Source organism: Perca flavescens, chromosome 14 (genome assembly GCF_004354835.1).
Source record: "Perca flavescens isolate YP-PL-M2 chromosome 14, PFLA_1.0, whole genome shotgun sequence".
Classification (NCBI taxonomy): domain Eukaryota; kingdom Metazoa; phylum Chordata; class Actinopteri; order Perciformes; family Percidae; genus Perca; species Perca flavescens.
Window position 1 is genome coordinate 34,786,296 of NC_041344.1, and position 24,315 is coordinate 34,810,610.

Genomic DNA, 24,315 nt, shown 5'->3' on the forward strand with positions numbered 1-24,315 from the left:
TCTTCCAGTATGGTGCATAGTCCAGAATTATGTTAAAAAGAATTTATCAGACTTGGTTTTCATTTTCACAGATGGCTCTAAAGATCCAGAAAAAGGGTGTGCATTCTAATGGAAACTGTGTATACTGTCACCAGCCAGAAACTGTTGAGCAGGTTCTAATTCATTGTAAGGAATAGGACACCCAGAGAGAGACCTTTTTCAGACACTAAGTAAGGCACATCACCAGCATTTTCACTGTCAGTGAAAAGTGAAATGCTTTTGGGGTCACCAGCCGGCAAGGTCTATCACTCTATTATAAATTTTCTAAGAGAAATTGATTTGGTAAAGAGGATTTAGTTTTTTCTGCATTTATTTCTCGTTCCCACTCCAGTCCACTTGGTGGCGGTAATCATAGACAGTATATAAGAAGGCGCTAATGCACCTTTAAGTTTGGCTTGCCAACCGCCAATAAACCGGAAAGAAGAAGAAGAAGAAGAAGAAGAAGTTGAACGGATGGGGAAGCGGGTCCTACCTGTGTCTGAGGAGATCTAGTTGATCTCTTGTGAGCTGTGTCTAATCCATCCATGAGCTGTCCTCCCAGGACTCAGTCCACCTAGCTGCTAGCTAGCAGCTCCAGAGGTGTTGACGTAAACAGGTGGAAAGCTAGCTAGTCCAACAGCAGCTGTTCGGGCCCAGACCAACAGGCCAGTATGGACTCTTGGGTTCGGTTTAACGCTCAGAGCCAAGCCAAGGAGAGAGTCATTAGGTAAGGTTACGAATTTGATCAGCAATAGAGATAACGTTTACTCACTCGAAGTTCGCTAGCTAGTTAGCTAACGTTAGCTACTTGTCTCCTAGCCACTTGGCTAGTTTCTCGTTAACTTCCTTGACCGAGCTAACGTGAGGTTGACCCTTCTAACTAAGTTGGTCTGCAGTGATCTTTCTGTCTTGGATTAGACAGATCACTGCTATCTTTTAGTCAACAGTAGCTAACCGTGTGTTCTGACATTCAGCTAGGCTAGGCGACTGAGTGGGGCGTTAGAGGAAACCTGCATGCTCTATGTTCAAATATTAGTGCATTTGGTCCTATTTTCCCCTTACTTTAACTTTGGTACAACTGAAACCCTCGGAGGGGGCAGTTACCGTGGAAACCTAGCCATCCCTCCAGACCGTCCTGGTCCATAAAGCAGATTAGGGGTCCAACCACAGCACAGCCCTGTCCCGGTTGTCATCCATCTGGTCTGATCCTCCAGCTTGTACTAGGGCTGCACGATATGAGGGAAATATCTACTTGCGATTATTTGGACTGATATTGCGATTGCAATATGATTAACGATATTGAAGGGAATGATCATGTTTGTATCATTATTCTCATTCTCACTGACTAATATTAAATCTTAAAGAAATGAAAATGATTATCGTGTGATTTTTGCGAGGATCTGTACCAAACAAAGATGTTTTCTGTAGGACAGGATGTGTAGGCCGGGACGTCTCTACAGCACCACAACACTTCATCCAAAATGGTTTGACACATATTTTGCCTTTAACAAATATTGCACCCCTCTGCAATTTGGATATTGCACTAGTCCATATTGCAATTTCGATAAAATTGCGATAAATTGTGCAAATTGATCTCAGGACAGGAAAGGCGTGTAAGCCATAACACCAGTGTTGTCACGGGGTTTTAAAGTGGTGGTGGGGAAAGCAGCCTCTCATTAAAATAAATCATTAAATAATCATACAGCAATACAATGCATCATTTAAAAAGCAACGTTTTTATACATTTCATTCATTTGAAAAGCAGCTTTTACGACTGGTAAAAGGGGGAGTGGAATGTTTGTTTCTGAAACGAAGAAAATAATCGGGTGGATGAGTTAAGGCGTACACGCAGAAGAGACGATCAGTGTGTAAATACCACTCAATCCTATATAGTATAAGGGAAGGGGGGGCTCTCCGTTTTAACAATGGGAGTATAGGCTGAAAAAAAGTGCATGCAGGCTGACATGCAACCACAGTGTTCTGTCGGGAGATGCAGCCAGTAACTTAAACCAAGTAATGGTAGCTTGGTGTAACGTTAGCTAAGTTTACCATCATTAATTAAGGGCGTTCCCCTTTGAGTGAGAGGTGGTCGCCGCCTGCTGTTACAGGAGGCGAGCATATAGAGCTCAACAGTAAGCACCCACTTTTTGAACAGCTCTGGTTCTGGAAGTGATTTTCCCCATTCAGTATCTCCTTTGACATTTCATTAAATGCTTATATAAGTAGTTTTAAGCCTGGAACCAAGCCAACCAGCTATGAGATGAATGGTGACCATAAGACATTTGATTATGTGCAAAAGAACATTTTGAGGGAAGAAAAGGCAAAGGTACAAGACTGTGTAAAGAAACGATCATAGATTTCTATGGTTTAAGCTTGCTCTAGCCGTTCGGGTGTAGTTAACCTTTCCATGGTAACCACGAGTTCCACCAATCAGAGTCGTCGCTGTTAGGCTTAGGATTGTAGTGTAGTATTTCTCCATAAGATCGTGAATAAAACATGATTTTATTAAAACCAGGTAGATTTCCTACGGTCTCCTACAGGAGCAGAAACTTTAGTTTCACATTCTCGGAGCTCGTGGTCAGTCTACCTCGGATGGTTTGGACTTTATGGATGATAATCCCAATCCTTATGGAGAAAATCAATGGCATTTCTTTTTTAATTTAAAGACACGGGTGAAAGATCTGAGTGAGTCATGACTCAAACCGGTTTATTACCAAGTTGGATATTTCATTGTGGGGTAGCTCTAGCCAGGTTAGCCATTGTTAGCAATACCAGTTGATAACAGCATTACGCTGTTTTTTTTGTGCACACAAACAGCTGAACAACATGACCATAGATAGAAGTTGGACAGGACTATGTGTACGACTGATTTAGTGAGACACAAATAAGACAGAAGTGATGATAAACTGCATGTTACTACAGCTTTCACAACTGTTGATGCACGGAGCATCCATGTTGGATTTTTAGTACAGGGTATTTCGAGGTCATCTGACCTTCTAACTAGGAAATCTGAGTTCAAGGGGAGTGTTTCCCACTTTGACCTCTGAAATTCAGACTTCTGAGTACAAATGGAATGTACTAATGGACTGTAGGCTTCATTCAGCCCGCCTCAGCCCCATTAACGCTCCACCTCTTTGCCCATATTTTGATAAGCTGACATCAGTTACTGCCAAGATGGCTACCGGGAGCCGCCCACTTTGAACTTCATTTAGTTTCTTCAGAAACCTATGGGTGACACAAGGAGACTATGTCCATATTTCATAGTCTATGGTTGGAACCGGGAAAATGGGATAGGCCTCAAGTTGTTATCAAGATATTCTGTTTCACATTGGAGGTTTAAATCAGTCTGACCTTGGTTACCATGGAAACCACTCTTTCCAGAGTAATGTCTGCAGAGCGAGTGGGTTAGCAAGGTATGTTGAGCCCATAGAAATAGAATGAAAATAGAACAGACAGTGAACTGTTTGCCGTGGCCATTGAATAGTTCAAGAGAAAATGGCGATTGTTTTTTATCGTTATTGTAAAGCTTAGATCCGACCCTACCTGAGCCTGTGCACGTTGTCTGAGCCCGGCCCGACGCCTTAACAGTAATTATGAGCCCGAGCCCGATTTAAACCAGACAATGTTTTAATACGTGGGTCGTTATAACTGATGTTCTCAACTACAATTCTGAGTTGTTTGAACTACAGAAATCTGTTAAGAATGATCTTAATAATGCAACAAGGACGAATCATGTAAACTGCTGTTAGTTTATTCAGAATGGAATGGATCGCAAATTGATCCAAATGAGGAAACGTAAAAAAAAGAACCTTGACCCGTCGCTCCCTTAGCTGAATAGTGAGGGTAACCGATCAAGGCAGCAACATAATCAAAGCCCTGGAACCATACAGGAGACTTTCTGGTCTCGATCACCTAATTAATACTGTCCTTTGCCACGGCACGGTCTGCATGCTGACACACTGGCCGACAACTCGCCGGATATACAGTTGGAGAGACCATATCTGCTGCTAAAGGACTGGTGAGATATCTGAAACCATCTGGTCTGGTTGCGCAATTATGGAAGACAGTGCTACAGATGGGGGAGACACGATTTAGCCCAGTTTACCTCCCACTCAAGTCAGTGCAGGACATACACCCAGAGCTACTGGAGAAGCTGGAGAGGCATAGTTTTCTCCCCACCCAGATAGGCTAATAAAGTCATGATTAAAAAAACACAAATGCTTGATGATGGTGGCAGGAAATATCGTCTCAGGCTCGGGCAGAGAATCTAAACTTTATTATTGTGACAACACACGTAAGTGTGTCACTCCATTTTGGCCTACTGTAACACTAAGCCAGCGTGTTAATTTTATAATTTCTCATAGACTTACAGTACAGGCCAAAAGTTTGGACACACCTTCTCATTCAATGAGTTTCCTTTTATTTTTATGACATTGTAGATTCTCACTGAAGGCATCAAATGTAGAATCCATCTGTTCACCTTTTCTGCATCGCACAAAGACACGGCGGTTGGAACCAAAGATCTCAAATTTGGACTCATCAGACCAAAGCACAGATTTCCACTGGTCTAATGTCCATTCCTTGTGTTTCTCGGCCCAAACAAATCTCTTCTGCTTGTTGCCTCTCCTTAGCGGTGGTTTCCTAGCAGCTACTTGACCATGAAGGCCTGATTCAGTATCCTCTTAACAGTTGTTCTAGAGATGTGTCTGCTGCTAGAACTCTGTGTGGCATTCATCTGGTCTCTAATCTGATCTGCTGTTAACTTGTGATTTCTGAGGCTGGTGACTCGGATGAATTTATCCTCAGCAGCAGAGGTGACTCTTGGTCTTCCTTTCCTGGGGCGGTCCTCATGTGAGCCAGTTTCGTTGTAGCGCTTGATGGTTTTTGCGACTGCAGTTGGGGACACATTCAAAGTTTTCGCAATTTTCCGGACTGACTGACCTTCATTTGTTAAAGTAATGATGGCCACTGGTTTCTCTTTACTTAGCTGATTGGTTCTTGCCATAATATAAATTCTAACAGTTGTCCAATAGGGCTGTCGGCTGTGTATCAACTTGACTTCTGCACAACACAACTGATGGTCCCAACCCCATTAATAAGGGAAAACTTCCACTAATTAACCCTGACAAGGCACACCTGTGAAGGTAAAACCATTTCAGGTGACTACCTCATGAAGCTCATTGAGAGAACACCAAGGGTTTGCAGAGTTATCAAAAAAGCAAAGGGTGGCTACTTTGAAGAATCTAAAATATAAGACATGTTTTCAGTTATTTCACACTTTTTTTGTTAAGTACATAATTCCATATGTGTTCATTCATAATTTGGATGCCTTCAGTGAGAATCTACAATGTAAATAGTCATGAAAATAAAGAAAACTCATTGAATGAGAAGGTGTGTCCAAACTTTTGGCCTGTACTGTACATGGAAAAAGACACGTCTGTAAGTCAGTGGATACATTTTTTTTTGAGCGCCATAACCATTAACTGTACATAAAGATGGAAGTAACGCCAAAATATCCCGAATACAGGTGCTGCATCTTGTAATTTTTGAGCGTAGTGATTGGGTGGTGGAGACATGGAATCAAAGTCCCACCCCATACATCCGACAGGTGTGATCTGCTCGTGACGAGGCAATCATGACGTATCACCCTGTTTTCACAGCATGAAATAACGAATCAAAACCAAACTTATCAGAGAAATGAACACTTGCACAAGCACTCGGCATAATAAGAACTACCTAAAATTACAGAAACCATCTTTGGAAATAAATTATTTGACTTGTACAAATTTTTTGGTTTGGTCTATGTCCCATTGGCTTACATGGAGGGGGTGGGATTTATTACCTTTACTGCAGCCAGCCACCAGGCGGTAATCCAGATGTTTTGGCTTCACTTATACAGTCTTTGCATCAACTCCTGGTCCCAACCCCGCTGAATGCCTCCTTTCACTATCAGAATTTGATCCATTGGGTCCGATAACATTTGAAAGAGCAAACTCTAGAAAGTCTGCACAGCATGATTAAATGCTTGTATCATCATGTAAGTTAGTGGAGTGCTGAACAGAGTCTCTAGTGATTCTGCTTGTACCCTGGCAAGTAGAGCTAACTAATCTGCTGATGACCCAGTAATTGTTGGTTTGATCACTGAAGCTGAAAAAAAGTATTGCGGATGTGTAAAGAAGTGTGTTAATTGGTGTCCAGTTTTCTTCAGCTAAATACCAAGAAAAGTAAGGGAAGGATTTCTGATTCAAAACAAGGAGGAACACACACCCCATCAAGTGGTTATTAATGGTGACTGTAAATGAATATAAATATCAAGGGACTGATGTAAAACTGTCAGGTGCCGATTACAACCACTACTTTGGAGTGTTCTCTTCTATGGTTCCTTTGTGGAACCACCCAGAGAGAGGTGATGATGTTGTGGAGCACTCTGCTGTTCCATTTCTGTTCTGATATTTGTCTGACAGTTGACACCGACACACAGGGAATTTCCAAAAGGATAACTAACTGTAATGAAGACACTAGCTGTGTACAAAATCATTCCCTATCACCGAAATAGTGCACTCTATAGTGTAGTTTGCCATTTTGTAGTGGTGTTTTGAATCTCTGCTGTGGATTTCATTCACTATATAGACTATAAAATACCCACAATATACAGCTAATTTGAGTGTACATATGATGTACCCTACATTTTACTCCTGTATACCACAATGCAACGCACTCATGTTTTTTTTTTTCCCGAAGAGAAGAAGCAGAAGACTCGTTTGGTCATCCCCTGGTCGTTACCTTATATAGTTCCCTATTTAATAAACCCTATATAGGGAATAGTGAGTGAGTGAATGGTTTTGAATGCAGCTATTTTTCTAAATGACCCCAAACCAGTATTGACACTAAACGCAAAAATAGATGTATCTGCAGTAAGCTGATATTAACAGATATGTTGGCCTGGCTGATTTACCGGTCTACTTTTTTACACTAAGTCTTCTTTGTTACTTGTTTGTGTTGTCCACTCACAGGGCTGCTCAGTATGCCTGCACTCTGCTAGGCTACACACTGCAGAAGGGCGGGGCAGCGGCTGAACTGCGTAAAACCGTCAGTCAGCTGGAAGCACACATGAGCCTCTCGAGAAAGTGTGAGTGAAGCAGCAAGTTATTTTCTAAGCACCAAAGGCGAAGGGTTGTGGCTTATGTGTGTTTGTGTACCACAGTGCTGCGCCTGGGAAACTCTGTGGAGGCCCTGGAGGCTGCCAAGAGGGCCATCCACCTCTCTGACAGCGTGCTGAGGCTCTGCCTGACAATCAGCCACCTCAACAGAGCCATGTACTTTGCCTGTGACAACGTCCTGTGGGCTGGAAAAACTGGCCTCGTCTCCAAACTGGACCAGCACAAGTGGAGTCAGAGATCTTTCAGGTGAGTCACCTTCTTTTTTGTGTGCATTTCAATGACAAATGCATCCATAGCACTTTTTCATTTCAAATAATACATAAAATAATACCTAATCAGTAAAAACGTAACTGAGGCTATGTGACACTTTTTAAATAGAACTACACAATAGCCTGCGTTTGATACGTTGTCTTCATAAGACACTACATGGAAAAGATTTAATAAAATGATCTGAGCTGTAGAAATCTGATCTGGGACTAAGAGACCATGTGATTTTGTTGCAGTTAAAAATAGAATCTTAAATGTTTGATTTGGCTGCCAACATTTAGATGAGTTTGAATTAATTGCTCTTAGCATCAGCAATGTAACGGCAGCTGGTTCTGCTGGTCCAATAAGCTCTGACGGGGTTAATAAAGAGCGTTGGGTGACCCACACACTGCCTGGACAATTCTGCATATTGATTATTGCAGAATTGTGCATATATTCATTAGTTAGACCCTAAGATATGTAAAGCTCCAAAACATCTTCATCTGTTTTGATCTAACCAGGATAGGTCCCATTTTGATCAAGGGACTCCTGGGCTGCAGTCAAATTGTCTTTTTTGCTTAGGAAGGTTTCTGGGTAATGTGACCTGGGTCACAACCCGGGAGTGAAGCATCCCAGTTAGCTTATGTGGTGGCTTAAACGTCGTATTCAACGAACCGTTAACGTTGTCAAATACTCCAGTCAAGCTGTAGACAACCAGAACTAACGTTTTGTACTCCAAGTTGCCATAGTCCTGTACTTGTCTGAATGTTCAGTTGGGACCGAGTCAGCAGCAGCTGAGCTTGCTGCAGTTTAATGGTAGGCTATCAGTTACAACTTTGTTTTTCTCCGCGCGTCAAAAAGGATGCTTGGCATCTCCTTGTCAGTGCGTAAGGGTTGGCAGCCCGGATTTTCCTACAGTCATATTCATTAGGGTTGGGCATCGTTAACAATTCAGATTCTTTCTTTTGATTCCTATTCTTATCGATTCTCAATTCTGATTCTTTGAGGGGTGGAGTTGAAACGGGTCACATGCTTATTTTAACAAATAAGCAAAAAACATTTTTTATTTTTAGTTTGCAGTTTTACAGCCTTTTCAACGTAAAATAAAGCCAGACTAGAGCGCTGCTTACTGTGCTCCGTGGCTGCAACACAACAAGCGCCTGGTCGCTACGGAAACCAAAACTTGTGCATATTAAATTGGGAAGAGATGATCGGATTTGAAACCAAATCCTCTAAACGATTCCAATACTGCATTCTACTGGAATCGGTTCTCAATGCCCAATCCTAATATATATTATATAATATGTCAATAAATATGAGTGGACAGGAGAGTTAGCGTGAGCAACCACTCTTAATTTATGGTAGCCTATATATTTTTTTTATTTCAATTCCAACCTTGATAGTGAAGTCATATTTTTCACCAGTACAGCCTGCATGAAACCTAGTAAGAAACTCTCAGGGCAAAGTATCTAGGATCCTTTCAGTAGTCCATCTTCAGAACACGGTGGTTTCACCAAAGCAGGCCTATGTCAACGTTGGTTGTTGCATAGTTACAAGGGGGACAAAGAAAAATGATTAGAGAAAGACAGACATACGATGTAATTCTTTTGGCTTTTCAACTGCAGACCGGGCCAAGAGAGGCAGCAGCACAAGATCCAAACGAGTAATTCAAAACAGACACAAAACAAGATAACAGACATGATACAATACATAACATCCCAAGTAACAAAGTCCAGGTCGAGCGATGCATCCAAAATATCAGATATCACTTTAAGCACGACACCTTGACGATTCTCTCTCCAGGTTTTTCAAAAGTAGATTTAAAGCACTCAGAGAAATCCAATCATGGAGTTTGAAACCTCACTATTTCTTTCTCGTGTGTTAATCCTGACTGTGCTGTGCTAGTGATACTGTTGGCTTGGAATCTGCAGGTACTACCTCTTTGCTCTGATCCTCAACCTGACTCGAGATGTCTATGAGCTGCGCCTCCTCATTGAGTGTGAAGAACGTTCCAGAGCTGCCAGATCGCCACCCAGCCCCACCCTGCCCACTGACCACTCGTTGTCCCCCTCCGCACCTGATGTGTTGGCTTGGCTTCGCAGACAGCTCCACCTGCTGGTGACGGTGCTGTACAGCAACCCGCCACTGCTGCTGGACCTGCTGAAGAACAGCTGTGATGTCTTCATCCCACTGGACCGGCTGGGGATTTACCCTACAGGGCAAGGCTTTGTCGGGGCCTGTGGCCTGGCCTCCTCTGTCCTCTCCCTCCTTACCATGGTCCACCCCTGGCTCAAGCTTAAGCCATGAACCCAGATACACAGTGGAGGGCTCCATCTGAGGAGCTTTGAGGAGGACTCAGATGAGAATCTAACAGAGCTACCAAACCCTTATCATTCTGTAAATGCAGCAGGTGCTAGTGACTGCTATCACATTTTGGAATAGTGGCAGGGCAACAAAATCCTTCAAATATCCTCAAACAGGTTTCTTCCGCTCTGCATTAGATGCTGCTTACACTGATTAACAGCTCACAGCTTATTACTGGCCTGCATGTTTGAACTGATCAAAGTCACAACGTCATGCTTTAGATGAAAGTTGTGACCCAGCAGTGTAGCAGTGCTGCACAGACCCCACACTCACAAAGCTAACCCTCATCCATCACATCAGTCCTGAGTCATCATCTCCCAATACTCTACTGAGATCTCACACATATCTGTAACCTCACCTGGTGGTAAGGAGTCTTCTTAGTGGTCTACAAGGTGGGAACAAACCACATCAGATGGGTGCAAAATAAAAACTTAAGAAAACTGGATTTACCCCTACATAGATGGGTCATGTTGCCTACGCTTGGTGTTGGCCTCAGTTAATTTAGTTAACAAATAAACGCAGACCGAAACTAAAGCCAAGAATTCTTTAGGGATGAGGTGATGATGGTTATCATTCATTGTTCATCAGTTTTAACAAAAATGGTTACTGGCTATCAGCAGCACGCAACTTTCATGTGACCGTGTCTCTACTCTTACACCCACTGGGTTTGTTGTTTTAACCTTCTAGCGGGTATTTAGTTGTTTGAGCCACTAAGTGACAGAACTGTCCGAGTCCTGTGAGATAGAGATGCAGGAAGATGAGACTCCAAACTAAATCTCGTGAGGAGAAAAGCGTTTCTGTAGCTGATCTGATGTTAGGGTTGGAAGGTTCAGTACACTGAACTTGCACTTGTGACACCATCCAGCTGTGACATAATAAGTCTGATTGTTGCAGACAGAATGCACCTTTGTTGTGCCTCTACCTGTCACAGTCTGGTATGTCATACTGATCGCCATCAATTTGATTTTGTGTGTGTGTTCATTCATCCAATCAGCGTGCAGCTCATTCTCAAGTTCCAAATAATTATACGTAAGCTTGGGAGACTCTAGGGATCAATATGCAAGGTATAGGTGACATAATTGATGGAGGCAGCAGCATGCTGCCTTTTGGTCATGTTGTGAAATAGCTTTTTAAAATTTTATACCTTCAAAAGAGAGCCAGCCGACACTACATGACCTAGGGTACATTCTTGTTTTAAGAAAGCAGTAGCTTAGAGCTGTGACTTCCATCAGCTGTTCAGACTACAGCATTTGATTCTAAAGCCAAAACACAATGCTTTAGAACAAATATTGTTTGTTACACCAAATTGTGTTGCATGTTGTAGCAGGCCCTTAAAAGCTTGAATAGGGAGAATAAAGAATCCTGTCATTGATCTAGACTACACTTTACCCATTCTGTTGTCCCCATGTGGTGTACAGAACTAGATCCGTCTTCGCCCTTTGTCAAGTGAGTGCCGGTACAGCTCGACATGTAAATAGGAAAAAACTGAAATGTCTCCCATACTCAGATGAGCAAATGCATATTTTCTAACCTAGAATTTGAAATATCACTGCTTGTGTTACATTCTGTTTGGACTTAATGATCTAATTATTATTAATTTTATTTTGAATGGTCACCCATGTCACTTTTTGGCAGTAAGCATCATGTTGTCATTTGGGAACCTTGACCCAAATATGTCACAGATACCGTCAAGCAAATTTTACACCCATATAAAATTGTGTGCTGAAATCTGTGACTTTGTTGATTATTACTGCTACTGATTATTACTATAATTGGGGCTGGGCTGTTTGAGCCTGGCTCCTTCTGCTTTCATTTTGGCACAAATAAGACTGGAGCTAAATAAAAAAAAGTTTTTAATTCAGGATGTTACAACAAGGAAAGTAAAAACAGTAAAAACTGACAAATGAAGGAGGACCATTTTTCCTGCTGGTGTTTGTGTCCAGGTTACATCAGAAGTACACACCATGACCCAGGTGAAAGGAGTTCCTCAACAGGCTTGTTGGTAAGCATATTGACTGTAGAAAGAGCAGAGCAAGTGTGTTAGTGAACCTAGGATTGTCACTTTACTCAAACTATTGTATTGTGGTGGCTAATTTCATATCTCTTTAAAATTCATTGATCTTATTTTCTGAATTGACTTGTGGGCTGGATTAAACTATCTCGGAGGCCGACATTTTCCACCTGTGGTCTAACCCGTTCCAACTTGGGAAAGTCCATTCATCCAAGTCAGGCTGCTTCGGTAATAGCTACACTTCTATCATAACATAAGGATTTTTTCCCCCTCAATGCAGTTAGAAAATGTGTTTCTGTAAAACAAAAAAATCTTAAATGTCATCCTAAACCTAGAAGATAGGATTTCAGGCTTTTCTGAAATGTCTGTAATACAGCCCTAGAATTTAATTGCCATATCTTACAGCCATTTCGCCAACTGATTAACACCCATACAGTAGGTCTGTATGACCAGCCGACCAAACTCGACCATAACACAAGCTCCACCGTACCCAGTCACTTCTACAATCTCTCAACACATTTATACTGCTCTCCAACAACATCATAACTCCGGTCCTTTCAAATAACAATTGCAGTGACTGTTTTTGATGGGTAGGGCAATTTAATCGTGATATAGTTTTAATAATGGTTAGTTTTTTTATTTTTTTATACAAGTACACATTTGGAGTACACATTTATCTATTTTCAGATAGTTCAAATTCAGACAACCTGAGGCCTTCAAAGGATGCTCTCATTCAAGAGGTGGAGAAGATAGAGGTAGAGAGGGCTGCCAGTGATGGGGCAGAGCTGTCAAATGGCCCCTACCCCTGAACTCTGCCTTCATTTTGATCTCAACTACACACCTGTAAAGATTCGTGACTGCCTCTTGCATGGTTATGAAGCTATCACAGTAACAAAAAGTGTCCACAGACATTCTAGCTTGGAGTGCTGTGTCACATGGACCTAAGTTTGAGTTACTGCTAGGGCTGAACCATTTTTATCTATCCATTTTTATCTATCTATCTATCTATCTATCTATCTATCTATCTATCTATCTATCTAGTTAATTTTACCACTCAGGGGCAATATTGGACTCCATACTCAGTTACCTGGCAGAGAGTTTCGATTTCAAAAGTAATCATGAAGAGGACACGGCCAAGTGTGGCGTGGGACCATTTAGATAAAAAAAAATAAAATAAATAAACGACTTAGTTCACTGAGAAGCCGTGTAGAAGTAGAACACGGCCACGACTCACATGATGTAGCCGACCACTAAACAAAGTGTATCTGAGCCTGGTTAATGTTGGTGGTGGCCGCGGTGCATCCTGCTCTCGGTCTCAACCTAGCATCAACTCGGCGTTAGCACGGAGGAGCTGCGATGCACAGCGAGCAGAGAAAATGACCCAAGGGACCTGCAAGTTCACTGACATGGATATTGGAACCAGCATATCACATTATCACGACGTGCCATCACCAGACTGGTAGAAACTCACTACAAAGAACGGAATAAGGCTCCCCAGGCTGGCCAGGTTAGCGCGGAGGTACCTGTGCATCCCGGCAACGCGGCTGTTTTGGGCGGCTGGACTGACGGTCACCAGGTAGTGGTCGCGTCTGACCCCAGATCATGTCAACATGCGTATCTTTCTCAACACACATCAGTAGACTGGTGCAGAAGTTGTATGCGAGTTAGCCTACTGTTTTTTTTTTTTTTTTATTAGGCTTTGTCCGTGCCTTGGAGTTTGGAGTTATGTTTTTGGTTAAGTTATTATTTAACATGATTCTTTTTATTTATTATTTTGGAACAAACGAGGGACTCTGTTTAAAAACGCTGGCTCGCATCTGCAGGTTACCGCAGATATCTATAATCTATTGGCGTTTATCCATTACATGGTACCTGCTCTACTCGCCTCGACGTGCGTCCGTTTTCCATTGCAGATTTTAGTATCGCCTCAGCGTGGCTGGTCGTCATAGCGACTGCCGTGGGCGTGGCATAGTGGCGTCGCCTCCCCCCCGACTCATTTCCTGGTTCTCCTTCTCCGTAAACAACATGATATCAAAGATAGTTAACGTTTACTGCTCCAGATTTCCCACCGTGGTCACATATATATATGACTCTAGAGTCACTACTCGCTGCGGAGATAATCGCCGTCACTCTCTCACTTCTCCCTCGCTCACTAGCTCCCCCCACACACACGGCGACTCGACACACACACACACACACACACGCACACACCAGCGCACCAGTATAACCATCAGGCCACTTGTATGCTATGGAGAAAGCTCTGCGTGGAGCCTCCGGCAGCAAAAAAAACACCGCTGGCTAAACTATTTAAAAATGCCGTCTCTCGCTAGCAATGCAGTGATCAGCGACGCTTCTTTCCGACCAATCAGCAGCCTGCAGGATTTCACGTCACCTTCTCGGTTCGCCTCAGCTCGCTTGGAACCTCGACTAAGCAGGTACTAAAAAAAGTACCTGTTAGCAGGTACCAGGTACTTTTTTTCGTAATGGAAAACCAAAAAAGGCGAGTAGAGTCGAGGCGAGTAGGTACCATGTAATGGAAAAGCGCCATATATCTATAACCTCCAGTTTAACTGCCACAAGTTGTTCTTCTTGCCTTTACTCTTGAGTCTCCATGCTCTCATCCTCTCCATCTCCTCCCTCCTCCAAGGCTTCATCTTCCTCCTCCTTCCTCTCTGGAGGTTTCTCATAGGCCTTCTCTGACGGAGTGACAATCACACCGTCCCATGTAGACATCTCTGTTGCCAGGTCTGCAACAGACATACAACAGTCTGGTTAGTATTATTTATTCATTTTAGTGTGCATTCAGGCACAATTTGTATAAAGACAGCCTAAAAACAGAAATACACAGATTAAAAGGCCTTAGGCTGCTGCTTATCGCTATATTCATCCATTTTAAAAGTCTTGTGCATTTTAACATGTTATCAAGAGATCATCATTTGACAAAATATTACTGGAAGCACAATTGTTTGTCATGAAAGGAATCATTTCACAGCCAATGTGGACAAAAACAGTGATAACAGTGGTGTGCATGTAATGAAAAATGAGTATTTGAAAATCACATTTCTGAAGACCTCCAACATATTACAATAGTCCAGACGCATACGCATCAGATTTATAAAGCGTCGTCTCCGCTTGGTCTGAAGGCTGCGTGAGGTGCACGCATTCTCACTGAACATTTTTATATAGCACTTAATGTGTGGAAATGGTGTATGCATGGTTTTTAGTTTGGTATAAAAACATTGTTTAGACCTATGGCTGTTCTTTTAACCTGTGCTGACTGTTAATGATTTGGACTCACTTCCTGGAGAGCTAACTTTGTGCTATTTGGGTTAGGTTATTAATGCAAGAACTTTTACTGGTTTCCAGCATGTTGCTTTATTTCTAAACACTGAAAATGTTTCTATATAAGCCATCATGACATTGCAGAGATGAGTTTGGAAACAGAAAAGCAGTCTATACTCATAATTAGGAATTAGGTTATCTTACAGCTGGCATCTCCCTCGAGGCCAAGGACCTTCCTGTACCCTCCATGAGAGAGCACCCTCACCAGTGTCTGAGCTGTGAAACACACCATGTCCTGCACAAACACACACAAATTCAACATTAGCACACTGTCATTGGGTTCATGCAACACACTAATAAATAGAAGAATTTTAGACATGAAAGCATTTACACAACTAATGTGATCCATGATGGGTTTTTGAGAAACAATACTTGGGTCTCTCAGGGTTTCCCGATTCCACCAAAACAGCAGCGATGTGAAGTATCACTTTAAACGCCACTCATCATAAAGAAGCATGATCTAGCTCTGTGTATTAGAAGATGGATACCGGGCCTTGTTCGGACTGATATTTAGAAATGATGTTCGGGTCTGGTCACATCAGTGCGATAAGGCATTGAACATTTTAAATTTAAAAAAAGCTTATTATGTAGGTGTGTGCCTGTGTTAATGTGCGCTTGTTGCCCCGTGTGAGCCAATTCCTCATCGGTTGACATTTCTGAATGCCTTCCTACAGTTGCTTAATAAGAGCTTTCCACACAAACAAACATACACGTGTCATTAGTATGAGAAAAAAAAAAAAAGATTTTAACTACGTCGGGCTCGGGTTGGGCTCAGACAGAAATACCTTAATGCCTGTCGGGACTCGGGCCGGGCTCGGTTACTGCTCTGTCGGACAGAAAAATGCGGCCCGATCCGCACTCTAGTGTGTATGACCAACCTACCTGTTGTTCCAGAGTCATGACTGTGTGCACTCTGAAGTTTCCACTCTCACAGGGGTCAGTGATGCCAACAGAGCCAGGAAGAAAGAGACCAGCAGCCAGCATTTGCAGGCAGCGCCTTCAAAACACAGGAGTCCAACACAAATCTTAAAACAATGCCCCATCTATAGTGACTGCATCCAAATGAGAACTGAGGTGAGTGGAAACTAGGGCTGGGCGATAAAACGATAACGATATGTATCGCGATAGACACATAATCAATATCAATAGAAAATGCGGTCGATAAAACGTTCGATAACTTGTTTTTCTTCATCAGAAGAAACCAGAGGTTGTGAATCAAGTTTGGTTGCATGAACAAAGGCACTCACTCTCTGGCAACCTAGCAACGTGGGGAGTGACACTAACAGCCAATCATGTAACAGTATCATGTTTGGTTGCGCCACATCGCTGTCTCGTGTTCTTCAATAACAGAACCGGCGTGGAGTGGAAAGTGAGTGCCGCAGCGAGCAAGGTAAATCGTTGATAAAACAGGAAAAGTCAGTATCGCAGTTTTGGGGATTTTATAAGTCTGACCGTAGTCAGACCAATAATAAATCAGACCAACACTGGTAATACCATAAACTTGTTTTACCACTTTAGCCGCGCTCACACTTTGGAGCACAGCCGTATTCGCCATCAACGTCCAACAACATCTGCAACACGGCACAAGCAGCAGACCACCATGGAGAGGTACTCTGCATCAGCACCTTACTAAACACTACAAGCAGCAGACCACCATGGAGAGGTACTCTGCATCAGCACCTTACTAAACACTACAAGCAGCAGACCACCATGGAGAGGTACTCTGCATCAGCGCCTTACTAAACACTACAAGCAGCAGACCACCATGGAGAGGTACTCTGCATCAGCGCCTTACTAAACACTACAAGCAGCAGACCGCCATGGAGAGGTACTCTGCATCAGCACCTTACTAAACACTACAAGCAGCAGACCACCATGGAGAGGTACTCTGCATCAGCGCCTTACTAAACACTACAAGCAGCAGACCACCATGGAGAGGTACTCTGCATCAGCACCTTACTAAACACTACAAGCAGCAGACCACCATGGAGAGGTACTCTGCATCAGCACCTTACTAAACACTACAAGCAGCAGACCACCATGGAGAGGTACTCTGCATCAGCGCCTTACTAAACACTACAAGCAGCAGACCACCATGGAGAGGTACTCTGCATCAGCGCCTTACTAAACGCTACAAAGAAATAACGAAGGCAGACATGCTGAGCACTGTCCAGAAGCCAGGTTACCAACCTAGCACTAAACCTGCAGAAAATAGTTCCTTCTCAGGTTTCTTATATTTAGCTAACACTTTGCACTATTTTATGACACTTTATTAAGCACTTCTTACTTATTCTTTAATTTTGCACCTTAATGTTAAGAGATAATTGTTAAGTGTTCATTGTGATTTTAGACCTGTTTACATTTGAATTATTTGAGTGTTTTCCATGGTTGTGTTGACATTTCTGCTTTTATAACTGAGGGGATTATAATCAGAGCAGGGTTAAGTTTAAAATAAAAATGCTTAAATTTAATATATTTTTCTCCTGGTCCTTATTTTAAATAGGTCATAAAAAATATCAATAATTATCGATATCGACCGATATGAAAAACTTATATCGTGATACAGTTTTCAACCATATTGCCCAGCCCTAGTGGAAACCAACCTATAGGCTACGTTCAGGGACAGGGGCTGCCTGGACGGGTTGTTCATCACCGCAGAGTGGCCCTGGAACACAACAGAAACCAAGCTCACCATTATGACAGCATCACAGCTGATGACACCTAGCCACTACATCTGCCAAGTATGCAATTCAAGCCGTAAACTGTACATGCAATCACTTCTTTTTTTTTTTATGTAATTTGACAGTGTTGGGTCACACGTCAGGACTCAGGGAGTGTGAAGCAGCAGACTTGTGGTCTTACCAGCAGGTCCAGGATCCAAGGAGTGAGGGGTTCAAAACCAGGGAAGCGCAGCCTCAGGTCCTTCAGCAAGCGAATCAGCACCTTGACCCTGAAGATTATGATCACCACATAATCCAATAAATTCATGTGAGCATACTGTGTGGTCAGATCCATGTATTATTATTATTATTATTATTATTATTATACACAGAACAGTGAGCCTAATGGTAGTTAAAGTAGACTTCCTCACGTTGACTGAGAGGCGTTCTCCTCAAACCAGCGTGCGTGGCGGATGGCAGCGAGGGCACTCTGCAGCACCTTGATGTCCACTGAAGAAAAGAAAAGAAAATTAACCATCAGGATTTGAACCAGGGGCCTTGTGGTCTATAGTGACAACCTTAAGCTGTAGACTACAGAGCTGTGCACTGGCTGTTTCCACAGGCTACCTGATCATTATAATGAATAACTGAATTCTATGAGTATTAACACAGTGGACAGTTTACTTAGCAGTAAAAAACAACGTATAGAACACAAAATTAAAACAAAAGTAATCCCTCTCAATTATTACTTATGACCCACTAGTCAAGTGTGTGGTGGCGTTTGTATCGGCAGAGACCCTGCAAGAAAGAGTTTTTCTCCTCCGATTCATGGCTTTGTTCTTGCCCGGGCGGTCCATTTGACCACCGCCACTCTCTAGCTCTCACTCTAGTTGAGCCAGGGCCTCTTTGACACCATTTGTTGCCTCTGTGTGGCAACAAACAGCCAGCAAATTCTACTTAGCATACCGTCAAGTATAAGTTTAAAATGTACCCATTTTCCCCATTTGTATAGAACTTAATGGTCCAAGATTGAAGTGGGCAAACAAAAACAACGAGACAATTTCTTTTTAAAAATATTTTTGGGTATCTTTATGCCTTTATCACAGACTGTGGAGAGATGACGATAACTAAGGTCTCCGACTACACTAAAGATGTGGAGACATTGCGACTTATGGTCGGCGTGTTAACCCCCCCGAGCTACGGGGGTTACAAACTGAGCGCAAGTGTGTGTTGTGGACAGATCCTACAGTGCAGCTCCGGGTCCAGCTTGCGCAGGTTGGGAGGGACAGTGGTGATGAGGATCTTGACAGTAGCATCAGCTGAACTGATCTCAAAGCCTGTCTCATTGGTCAGCATGGACAGCACTGAAACCAGCAGATACACACAGTCAGTTGCCCAGCAGGTACATACAGTATTACATGAGCAATGACTGCTGGCTACAAGCAATGAATTACTAAAAGCTTGACAAATACTAAAAGTGAATGCTTTTGATTTTCCCCAGGACACAAAACAAGGTCTCAGAATCAAGTCTATTGTTTGAATCCTAAATTAAACAAAATAATGTTGCTCATAATTGCTGCATCAATAAAAAGCCTTCTTTACTGCTTACAGTCCAGCGAAACCTCTAAACATCTGCTAGATAAACGGGCCTCAGTAGATCTGATCTCTTGTATTCCCTTGTGAAACACTTATTTATCCTGACAGTCCGTCGGTGGGTTACCTTCAGTAGGGTCCTGTGTGCGAAGGGTCTCCACTACTTTGTTCCCGAGAGCAGCAACTGCCTCCACTGGAAAAGAAAACATTACACCAATTAAATTACAAAGGGCTCTCAATAAAGCTCTTGTGACATTACTCCCTGATGCACGGTGGTCTTTAATGTAATAAACAGGCCAGTCAAACTGACCAACTCAAGACGGTTTCTTTGGCAATGGGGTATTGTATTAAATGAATACTGTTCTGCTACTAATCAAAATGAGTCTGTTGCACATGAGTATGGAAAACAGTCAAGATACCCAAAGCTAGAATCAAATGCATGGCCAGATTTATAGACTTGTTTAAATCCGGAGAGGTGCACTTAACTTTTAGGCTAAGTTAGTTATACATTGGCTGCTGGTGTTTAAACAGTTAAGATCTACTTTTCCCCAAGGAAGGCACAGCCCTGATATGGCATGCCATTAAACAGTAGTCAATGGTGAAATGGTCCTACCAAAAAACAGACCCACTGCACACAAAACTTGACCTCACGATTCAGTGATGCAGTAGAGAGCCCGAGGATCTCAGTTTGTTTGGTTGATCAAAACTGATGCATCCACATCATATACAAGCATGCACACTAGTGGAGCTTTAGTGGAGTGGAGAATAAGATGATGTTACTTTAAAAGCCCCATCACTGCCATCACTAGCAGTTTACTGGCTGCAAACACCTTAATGTGACATTCTCGGAGTTCCATCCAAAACAAGTACAGGTACATTACCAGCAGCTTGCTTTTAAACAGTGTTACACTCTGGATTATTACATCGATTGCCTGTTTAATTTTGAAACAGACGCCACTACTGATCACCCACGTGTAGGGAGGATCTTGAGGATTACAACTAGGTCAGCCACATTGTGTCCCGTCGTCATGGTTCCCTTCTTGTAAGAGCCCACCTGACGCACCTCTTCAATTTGCTATGAAGAGAGACAAGTACAACATTAATATGCAATGTACTAGCATTATTAACATGTAATGTACTAGCATTATTAAATAGCTCATCATATTTCCACTTTCCATCTATTTACTCCTATTTGAAAACTTCTCAGATTTGGCCAAATAGAAATTTAAACAGTCTAGTCAGCAAACATTTACACTGAACTACGGTGTTTTTTAGTTTTTGATACATAAGATGTCACATTCAATGTGTTTATTTAAAAAAAAAGAAAATGCGGTATATTTTTTTAAATATTTAAACATTCCTGATAGCCTGCGATGTTCAGGCAGAACACTTCAATTAATATCATTTTTTTTATTCGTTACATACATCATGCAATTGCAATATGTAGTGAGGTGGTACACTGATCTGGACTACAATAATGTGCTCATTACGGAGTCATTAAGAAGGTTAGAGTGTACAGTAAAAGAAAAATGACTCACCACTTCAAAGTTGCCTGGTGCAACGATCAGGTTGTCAATGACATTGTTGATCTTTGTGACCAAGGACAAGATGGAGGACTATATGCAGGAAAACACCAAAAAACATTGTTTATGTCAATGAATGTAACCAACATACTGCATTAACAAAACAGAAATTGGTGAGACGGATTGTTATCTAGTCAACTTAGGTTTGTGGACTGACCTGCTCTGCAGGGGTGGGGCTCAGATCCTGGTTCCTTTTCAGCAGACACTCACTAAAAGCTGTCTCGTCAGGTGCAGGCTTCACTCTGGGAAAGGCCATCTCACACTGGTGAAAAAAACAACAGCCTACTTCAGTACGTAGGACACTACTGGGACATTCCATCAGAAATCAATCACTTTCTGATCTCATCCCTTTTGATTTGATTTGAATGAATGTTTGCCTACATCAGGGCTGCACAATCGTCATCACGATATCAACTGGCACAATAAACATATCGCAAAAGGCTGGGACATATCACAAAAGGAGATAACATAAGCACAGGCTAATTATTGCTAACTAAGATGCTAGTTAACATTAGTAATTAAACCTAAACAGCTAATGTAAGTCGAAACTGCCTGCGAGCTTCTCCTGTACTATACGGTAATTCCTCTACTGTGCGACAGTAAGTCACGTGGTTATGACCCAATCGTTAGCCTATTTTTACAAAACGTCTGCTACGGAGCCATAACGTGAGCTACAAGGTAATGGAGCCTTTTATACATTGTCGTGTTTCTTTAGAAATAAACAACGGACAAATAGAGTCTTTAAACGCTTCAGATGTAAAGTTATACACAGTCAAGTGACGTAAAAAAAAATGGCGGTCAGTGTAATGCTAACAAAAGGGGATACCTTTGTAGCAACAAAATGGCGCCATCGGAGGTTCGCGTTCTGAAGCGAAGCTTACCCCCTTGGGGTATGGCTGTTGAATGCAACTGTTAATTTTGTTTAGATATGCCAAATTGTAATTATATATGTGATTATTGGTCAGACTGTTGAGCTAAAGCTATACTAGCTGCAGCTGTCACTTGTTGCCATAGCACAGTGTCACTTTTCATTTTAATAATCTATTCCTTCCATTGTAGTTAAAATATTGACAACCACATCTAAAAGCGATGCTTGCTGCAGTCAGAGGTGAAACAGACTAAAACATTCAACCAGAGACAGCTCTCCAGTCTGTTGTTTGTTAAGTTACTCTTTAAAGCGCCATTTATCTTTCCCACGTTGAGGCTCATGTCTAAATGTAACCCCCCCCACCCCACACACACATGGTTTTTTTACTCACCACGTAAAAATCAAATGGGATGTGTGGGACAAATGGACGGTACCTAAACAGGAATATAGAAAAGATCAACAGTTTGTAGTTTTGTTACAAGAGAATAGCTGATGTAAAAAGGGATGGATATTTCACAGACAGTAGTAGTGGTGGGTGATATATGGTAAAGGTTAATAAAAGCTAATATTATCACAACAACATATCAACGTCATTAGGGGTGTCACATGATTGCAACAGTGCTAAATAGAGTTGTTCAACAGAGCTCAACAGTGATGGCCCACTTTTAAACGGCTCCGTTTTCCATTAATTTACTCCATTGACGTTTCAGAACGTCCCCCGGTTGTTTCAATCATTTTGTCTTTACGATGTTAATTAATACAAGCAAACAGCAGTTCTGTGGCTGAACTCACCCCTGGACCAGTCCTCCGCGGGATCCGAAGCGGCCTCCCCGGCCCCTGCCGCGGTCTCCTCTGGATACAAACACAGCGACATGTGGGAACTGCTCCCATAACGCTACATTACAGCAAGGTTAATGACGTCGTGACCACTCGGTTTAGGCATTATGTATTGCCATTGCGTTGAATGCCTTAACGTAACGTTACTCACCTGCTAGCATTACGCTGCCATCCACATCAGTGTATTCATTCATTCGTTTAGCTAACGTTAGCTACTTGGCTAGGCAACGTTAGCTAGCTATCTAACGTCAGCCCACTATGTAATTTAGTTGTTAAATTAACGTTTCTCGGTTCAGAATACCATTACCACGCTTCACTGCTGACGACACATAATACATAACGCTAACGTGAATGAATCCGTTACCTTTAAGTACTGCTCTAACATGTTAGCTAGTAGCTAACTTTAGCGTTCAAACAATGCACGCCGCTAGCTTCCTGCTAAGGTAACATAATTCGTTTTACCAGGTACACCGATCTAACTCTAACGTCAGGAGCTACGCGACTTCAGTCAACACTTTGGTTGTATACACATGTAAAACTCAATGGAAATAAATGTTACATGTATTAAAATATAATTACCTCATTGCGTACGACGTTTTGATAATTTACTGCGAAAATCCTTGGAGAACTATGGATCTCTCTGCTGCGGCTGTTGCTGCTGGTTTGCCTGCCTGTTTTCTTCTTCTCTCGGAAAACTGACGAATAGCAAACAACTTTATGGCGCACACCGCCACCTAGCTACAGTACAAGAGTGGTTGGATAACGGTGGTACTGCACCCCATGGCCCAGAAAGACTTTTCACATAGACATTACATGGCGAAAGAAACATTATATTTCAGCGGATCATTTGTTTCAGGGTATATCAACTTACCAGCTTGAACAATGAAAGGGTCCTTGTTTAAAACGTTACGTTTTTAACATTTTTAACATTCACTAGAAGTGAATCCAGAATTATTAAATTTGAAATGATGAACGCGCATAATGGACGTGAGCAGACCCATGGGACTGCGCACGCCCGCTCGCGATATTACGAATCCCACTATGGCCACGCCAAGACCCGCCCTTCAATAGCGTTCACACACTACTATTGGCCAGGCGTCCATGCTTACATGTACAGGTCCTATCCCCTGACCAATCCCATAACGATAAATAATAAATTTTTATTAATGTGTAGAGGAGTGGATGAATGGCTGTACGTGTAGTCAAACTACTATACAAATGTTTTCTTATCCTGTTGGTTAGTCTAACCAACAGGAGGCAGAGAGAACTAATAAATATGCCTAAGTACTTCTGTGTTAAAGATGAGAGTTAGACCAGGTTAACACATAGCCTCTTCTTATTACTGAAGGGAAATGAAGTAGTCCAAGTAATTTACTCATAACTGTTACCTTTATCTGATGTTAATCAGCACCTGGCCTTTCTAAAACCTTTTAGTTTTCTAGCCATTCCACCACTTTGCTAACTGCCCCCAACTAATGGCAAGGATGGACGGTGTGATAGGCTAGCCTATTGACACCAGTGTTGGGCAAGTTAATTCCAAAATGTAATACATTATTGATTACTAGTTACTGTCTTTGAGAATAATTAGTTATATTACAATATTATTGTCTCTGAATTGTAATACTTACACTAC

At 42.2% G+C, this 24,315-nt stretch overlaps 2 protein-coding genes across 2 annotated transcripts; one reads left to right on the plus strand and one right to left on the minus strand.

Annotated features, from left to right (window-relative positions):
* The first annotated feature begins 448 nt into the window (after positions 1-448).
* pex11b (peroxisomal biogenesis factor 11 beta) lies at positions 449-11,520 on the plus strand. Its single transcript, XM_028597051.1, has 4 exons — positions 449-745; positions 7,032-7,147; positions 7,223-7,424; positions 9,356-11,520. The coding sequence occupies exons 1-4, from the start codon at positions 690-692 to the stop codon at positions 9,729-9,731; spliced, it is 750 nt and encodes a 249-aa protein (XP_028452852.1). The 5' UTR covers positions 449-689; the 3' UTR covers positions 9,732-11,520.
* A 108-nt stretch (positions 11,521-11,628) lies between these two features.
* ilf2 (interleukin enhancer binding factor 2) lies at positions 11,629-23,430 on the minus strand. Its single transcript, XM_028597050.1, has 15 exons — positions 23,262-23,430; positions 22,638-22,697; positions 22,237-22,279; positions 21,135-21,239; positions 20,933-21,010; positions 20,367-20,469; positions 19,522-19,587; positions 19,049-19,165; positions 18,233-18,311; positions 18,004-18,091; positions 17,745-17,806; positions 16,024-16,138; positions 15,286-15,376; positions 14,393-14,546; positions 11,629-11,803 (listed from the first exon to the last, which is right to left on the minus strand). The coding sequence occupies exons 1-14, from the start codon at positions 23,264-23,266 to the stop codon at positions 14,395-14,397; spliced, it is 1,164 nt and encodes a 387-aa protein (XP_028452851.1). The 5' UTR covers positions 23,267-23,430; the 3' UTR covers positions 11,629-11,803; positions 14,393-14,394.
* Positions 23,431-24,315: the final 885 nt, after the last annotated feature.